This window comes from Buceros rhinoceros, unplaced genomic scaffold (assembly GCF_000710305.1).
Source record: "Buceros rhinoceros silvestris isolate BGI_N320 unplaced genomic scaffold, ASM71030v1 scaffold39109, whole genome shotgun sequence".
Taxonomy (NCBI): domain Eukaryota; kingdom Metazoa; phylum Chordata; class Aves; order Bucerotiformes; family Bucerotidae; genus Buceros; species Buceros rhinoceros.
Genome location: NW_010432767.1, coordinates 1 through 6,588, shown reverse-complemented (window position 1 = coordinate 6,588; position 6,588 = coordinate 1). Strand labels below are relative to the sequence as shown.

The following is a 6,588-nucleotide window of genomic DNA, read 5'->3' as shown; positions in this document are numbered from 1 at the left end:
TCTGAAATTAACAAAGGCAAGCTGGAAGAAGAATGGCAACTGTGTTTGTATCGGCCTCTTCATAAGCAAGCACCAATTTTCCGGAAGAGGCTGCAGTATATTGCTGGGAAAATAATAATATAAAACCGACCTTCCTACCAGATTTCATCACCTCCACGGTTGTGTTTTTTCATCTAAAGACTCACGTCTACGTATTACAGTTCTGAACTTGTTTTATGTTTGAGATTTCAGAAAAGCAAACGCTCCCCAGCTGGCACAGGGTTCCACACCCTGGGGGCAGCTCGGGTTGAAACTCTTCCGTCTGCACCGAGACTGAGCTGAACAGCAATCATCGTGCTTCCACAAAAACGTCCCCACAGACATTTCCCTCTGCGGTCTCTTGCTCTCGGTTAACTTCGTTCCACAGACCCCTCCCTGCGTTTCCAAACCCTGCACCTGAAGCTGCTCTGTTGGATTAACTGGTTTGAAACCATGCAAAAACAGCAAATAGTATTTTTGGACTTCAGAGAGTTTTAACTCGTATTCTGGGAATTTTTATAAGTTAACAGAGCTTTGAAGGAGTTAAGGCACCCACATGCCCAGCAAAAAATAAATACCTTGGGCTAAATACAACGAAGTGTCCAGCAGTCACTGAATTGCACAACCGTCTCCCTAATGGTAGCGAAACACTGCCAACGTCTTAGAGATGCTAAAACACGAACACCAGAGACTTGGCGAATGTAACAGGCAAGGCATCGACACGACATTCTCGCGGGTCATTCTGTGTTCCTGGCTCCTCTCGTAACTGCTACCCCTAATGTCATCAGCGTTTAGCAGCAAGATCAGCATGTTCTAAGAATGAAATAAATATTCACACAATCAATACTAATGGTTCAAATGTTCAAACACATTATTGAAACAGTAAATTTCCCATCTTTCTCCTGCCAATCCACGATTGCAGAACAAGACCCTTGGCAACAACGTTCACAGCTCTCAGAACCACAGAAGCTTCTGCAAACCGATTCTAGGCCTGGAGGTTTGTCGACTGTGGTGCCTGCGAGGTGGTTTACTGTGTTCGGAGCTGGTAGTCTGCAAAGGCAAAAAAACCCCAAAACCAGTTTTAGTAAATGGTCTCCCTGGGAGCAGTGAGGCAGATCAGCAAACGGGATATAAAATAAACCAGATCTTCGCTTAGAACGGCCGCGACAACGAGCTCTGAAGCGACGAAGGTGACTGCAGGCAGCCAGGCTTCCACGCCAGGGAAGGTCAGATTAGATCAACCACACAAAGCAAAAAAAAAAAAACCAACCCCAAACCCCGTCGCTTTTACTTGGTCACAGTCAGTGCGTTTTGGCAGACGGTGGCTTACATGTCTTAAAGCTGGCACCAGGAAACATGTGAGCAGATTCTTCTTCAATTTACACTCCAAAAAGCTCAGCGAATCCCAGCTTAATTACAAAACCCTCGAAGAGCATCGCTGAGCTGTGCCATGGGGGCTCCCACTAAGACACCGAAAAGGGGGACTGGGAACAGCAGCACACCTAAACCGTGCGAGGATCTAAACCGCGCGGTTTAACACTCGAGAACACGAGCAAACCGGGTTTGCCTCTCAGCGTTTCAGTGGACGCTGGAGAAACACAACACCGGCTGGAGACACCCTCAGCCCATCGCCGGCCGGTTACCTCCGTTCTGGGTGATGTACCGGACCCAGGGCAGCGCCTGGTAGCCGCTCTTCTCGATGATCTTCAAGTAGCGCACCTGGAAAGGAAGATAAGCCAAGAAATAAAGTCTCTCACGTCTGCCAAGTGGCATTTAGAAAAAATTTTTTTTGGTCAAAAGTAATTTTTATGGACACCATTGAACCAGGGAACGTTAAGATGAGAAAACCTGCGTGCTGCTCAGCCTGTTAACTGACCAGGATTTGTTTTCAGCTACTCACCTGGATTCCTGAAGTGGTGAAATAGGGAATCTCAAACTTCACACTGATGGGAGGTTTTCCTTCCTTATCTTCAGCTTCAACACTCGGAAGGCCAAAGTGAGCTCGCATCAGGTATTCTTTTCCACCCTACCCGAGAGGAACAGACTTTCTTGAAACAAACTAAAAAACCTTGCCCTGACACAAGCGGTTTCTGCTGAACTCCCCCGGTCATTTCGGTTCTCCTCTAGGGCAGAAAAGTGAGCGCTTGTTCTTACGTTAAAAACAAATACCTTTTGTTTTTACGATGCAGATCAAATCAAGACCAGCTTCGTGTCCAAGATGAGGAAAACAAACAAACGGACAAACAGCGAGGTTCTGCGGTGCCGCTGAGCGCTCTCGTGAGGGCTGACAGCAGCTGCAGCACCGCACCATCAGCATGTGGAAAAGCTCACGCTCACGGAACCACCCAAGAAGCACAGTCTGACAAACCAAACCAGCTGCTGCAATATCTGGGCCAAGGGATTACACCATCCACGGACAGCGCTCAAAAATCTGCTCTCTGTCCTAGTTCTGAAAAACGAACCCAGCTAAAACCCCCCCAAAATATAAACAACAGTATCTCCAACACCTGTTAGCAAGGTCCTGCCCTACTGCCAAAGCAAAGGGGGAAGAGACCAGCACTACGTGCCTGGCACCGTCAGAATCTGCCTTAGGCAGCCTGACCATCCATAAAGTATTAACGTGAAGTAATTATTACACCACTAGGTGACAGGAGTAAAAATAAAACAACACTTACTGGAAAAGATTTAATGGACCAGACGATTTCGCTGTTCTCTGGAACCCATTTGACACTTCCAACAGTGGTTTTAAACTTTGGCGAGTCCGCGTCGTTTGGAACTGGAATGTGGATCTCCACGTTGTTGGCAGTTGATCTGCGCTTAAATTGACTTTTTGCCTAGAGAAGAGAAAACCCAAACCAATCAGAAGAGCAGGGCTCCAACTATTTCCATTCTCCAACATCTTCACTATGAGTTCAGAGAGCAGCGAGAGACGGTTCCCCTCCACCCAGCTACGGACTGAGACTCTGGACGGGAGCAGCGATCCCCGCTGACCAGCGACCCCCGCTGACCAGCGACATGCTCAGAAAGAGGCGAGTCCCACAAAGAACCAGATACTTGAACAAAAATACTGCTGGTCAAGCTTTGAAAACAAGTGAAAGAGAAGATTAAAATGAGCCCGAATGAGTTTAGAACTTCTGACCTTGATCATGTACTCGATGCGGCTGTGGGAATGTTTCTCAATCACGGACTCAATCCAGATCAGCGGTTTTACCTGGTGGGGAAAAACACCCAACAGCTGCAGCTTTTACTCTGACACAGACGTGAAAATGCTGCTTCCTCACCGAGCTACACTCAGCAGACGAATCCCACAGAGTCTGCGGTGCTCAGAACAACAAACGGGCTGCGCTTTTATTAAAAAACCTAATTATACAAATGAGCAAGTACTGATACACCAACCACCAAGTGTTCAGAGGATTTCAGGCTTAAAAAGGTGCATCTCAGATCAACCCCGAATAGCGACCACCTGCGTTCCAAAACATTTGATCATTTAACACACCAGGGGCTGAACTATGACCTTAAAACAGCTCTAACTACTGCCCTGAGAAAAGAGAAAAATTCACACTACGTTTGTCACTTGTCCTCTGTCACAGCTGCACGTTCTAGACCCTCCCTCCGCTGAACTCCTCCGCTGCTGCAGGGAGAGCTCTCCTCGTCACCGAGCTAGCGAGCGCCAACACAATTAACCGACATCGGTGCTGCTGTGGGCGAGCACGGTGACCTGCTACACTGACCTTCCATCACAGAGTTGGCTTGAAAAACCATCACCGCAGGAACGGCGATTTCAGAAGCAGTTTCAAGAGTAGTTGAAAAGGTAAGAGACGTACTGCTCAGTTATTTCTAAACTCGTTCTCGCTTCTTCTCAAACGAGCGAGCACAAAGCTTCGATTACTGGCTGACTTCAAACCGGGAAAGCCACCAGCGACCGCCCCCAACCCCCACCACGACCACCCGGACAGCAGCCACCCAGACGTACGTGGGTGTTCAGGCGATACGACATGAGCTCAAACTCTCCGTCAGGCGGAATGAAAGAAATCGTCCGGTCGTTTTCAAAGCGCGAGAGACGAACACACTGGTGGAACTTCACATCTTCCAGCTCGACGGATTTGCTCTTGCCACCTACAGAGAACACACGTTCCAGGGTGCTACACGGACCGTGCCTGCAGACTCGTCGCAGCATTACGCAGGAAAGCGGCCGCCCGCTGACACCCCTCCTGTTCAGCTGCGAGACGGTCCCCACGTACTCCCGCGGCATCGAGCTGTGCTCGGGGCTCTCACACGAGACCTGCTGCGGTTTTCTGCACTGAAACAGCAGCATTTCTGACACCTTTGAACAAAACCTTCCAGCTGGACCTCAGGCATCTCCAAAACCTACGGCTTCAGACAACACCCTTTGTGACTATCGAGGTACCACCGAAATACTCACGGCCTGTGTTATCGAAGAGGACTTTGTCATTCAAGCCCAGGCGCAGCTCGGGCATTCCCGAGAGGAAGACTCGCATTTTGATGGAGCCAACGATCTCACTCCGTAGAACGTTTCCATTGGCACTGACCTGGAAAACCAAAAAGAAAAGGAAAGATTGCACTGATGTGATACGCTGTGACATCGAACAACATCCCACCCCATCCCCCTGTCCCAGGTGTTCCTGGCTGTTAGTCCAGCAGAGCAGAACTGGATCAGGAGACAACGGGCACAGAGGGAGGAGGGAAGCACACACCAGAAATCAGCAATCCCCCGAGGGCAGCATCAGCTGCCGCTGGGTGTCCTCACAGCACCCAGACTTGGTGACTGACACTGTTACGAGCCACAGCCGGTCCGACTGTTCAGCGAACCTCGCAGCATTTCAGACAACAAGCCCTTCTCAATGCTTCCTGCTACAGTCCTCTCAGAAGGTAACGGTACCCACCAAAAGGTTGACAGACTCGATCACGTCCAGGAACACTTCGTTCTTCCTGTATTTTATCCCTTCCGATCTCCAGGAAACAGCATTTGTGACCGTGGCAGGTGGCCGCGGAGCCCCAGTCTCAAGTTTGTGACCTTCCTGAGTGATGTACCTTCGCAGCCGCATCATTGGCAGGAAAAGGTGAACATTAATTTTTTTTTAATAGCTAGACCAAGCCAAAGCATTTGCTTTGAGCACTGAAAGAATGCTCAAAGCTCTCCAAGGAGACCGTCACTGTAAGCAGCGCAGAACGATACTTACTCTTGTAAAATTTTGCTATCGGTGGTTTGCGGGTAACCAAAATCCATGAGCTCATCTAACAGCTCATAAATAATAACAAAGTTATCCCTAATGCTCTCCTCCTCCAGCTCCTTGAAATACTCAGAGAAGACCTGAAATGAAACGACAGGAGGGAAGGAGAGAGAGGGGACGTTAGGCGAGGCAGCATGGCCCGTGCGGAACGTCGTCTGGCTCCTGACGTAACGACTTTGGAAGAGCCCCAAGCCCATCCCGGAATCCACAGCATGTGCACAAAGCTGAGCCTCGGGAAAGCCCCCTCCATCGACAGGGAGCTGCAGAGGCCCAGCAGCAACTCCAGCTACAGTGAAAAATACTCATTCTGGAGAAAATATTTTTCATGGCAGGTACAGACGACCCAAACGCAGCCTCTGTGGGACAGGGCACTACTCATGCACCGAGGTCGCCCTCCTCCTCTGCGCTCTCAGGCCCTGTGCACCTACTTACAGCCTCGAGTCGCGTCCTCTGCCTGCTCAGCTGCAAAACAGCGGTTAGGAGGAGAGTTCTACAAAATAATCAAATACAGAGTGAAAACGCTGCTACCACTGAGGTCTTCAAGAAGGTGAAAGCTCTCTGTGCTCCTGTTTAGACCAGATTTAGACTGAACTGAGACGATGACGGAGGTTGCTGCCGAAAGGTGACACTCACCTGCACAACTTTATACAAGAACGAAAACACCAGCGACACACACGCATTTTTCTTAGAAGTTGCAACAACTGATAGAGGATGTTCAGGAACAAGCATTCAGAGTCACCACCCGAAAAACACTTTTAACAGCCTTTAGGCAATTGGGGCTGGCCAAAACAGCTACGAGCTGATTAACTAGCAGGGAGACTAACTAAGGGGATATGAAGACAACCATTCGGGAAATCATTTATTAGAGTAAATTCCATATAAACCCTTTCCCGCCCCCTGTTCGTAAAGCACAAACACGTTATTCAGCAGAGCCCCCGCAGGCCGCTTCCCCCGGCCTCCACCTTCACCCTCAGACACAAACAACGAAACGCCGCAGCTCCTGCGGCATCTGCAGGGGGATCTGCAGAGTGAAGGATACGATACAGGTTGTTATGTTTGATCCACATGAAACGAACTCCTCCGTGTGCGAGGATAGGAGAGAGCGTCCCCTCCTCTTCCTTCTCCATCAGGATTGGCATGAAATGCTCCACCTCTGACATGTCCACATCTCCACGGTAATTCCGACAGATCAGAACCTGCAGAGGGCAGAACAAAATCCTTATAATCTTTCTCTTTGATGAGGTGATGGTACCATGCACAACCAATGCACTAGGTATTTGCAAAGCCTCGTGACGCAACTTTAAAGAAGCCACTAAGC

At 49.3% G+C, this 6,588-nt stretch overlaps 1 protein-coding gene across 1 annotated transcript; it reads right to left on the bottom strand.

The window, feature by feature from the left end:
• Positions 1-603: 603 nt before the first annotated feature.
• On the bottom strand, positions 604-6,466 carry LOC104488241 (AP-1 complex subunit mu-1; the record flags this gene model as incomplete). Its single annotated transcript, XM_010143886.1, has 11 exons — positions 604-1,068; positions 1,662-1,737; positions 1,919-2,044; positions 2,694-2,852; positions 3,158-3,229; positions 3,992-4,134; positions 4,442-4,568; positions 4,923-5,070; positions 5,220-5,350; positions 5,904-5,971; positions 6,310-6,466. Coding segments are annotated over 11 exons (1,230 nt in total), but the record flags the coding sequence as incomplete, so codon positions are not given.
• Between the last annotated feature and the right edge of the window lie 122 nt (positions 6,467-6,588).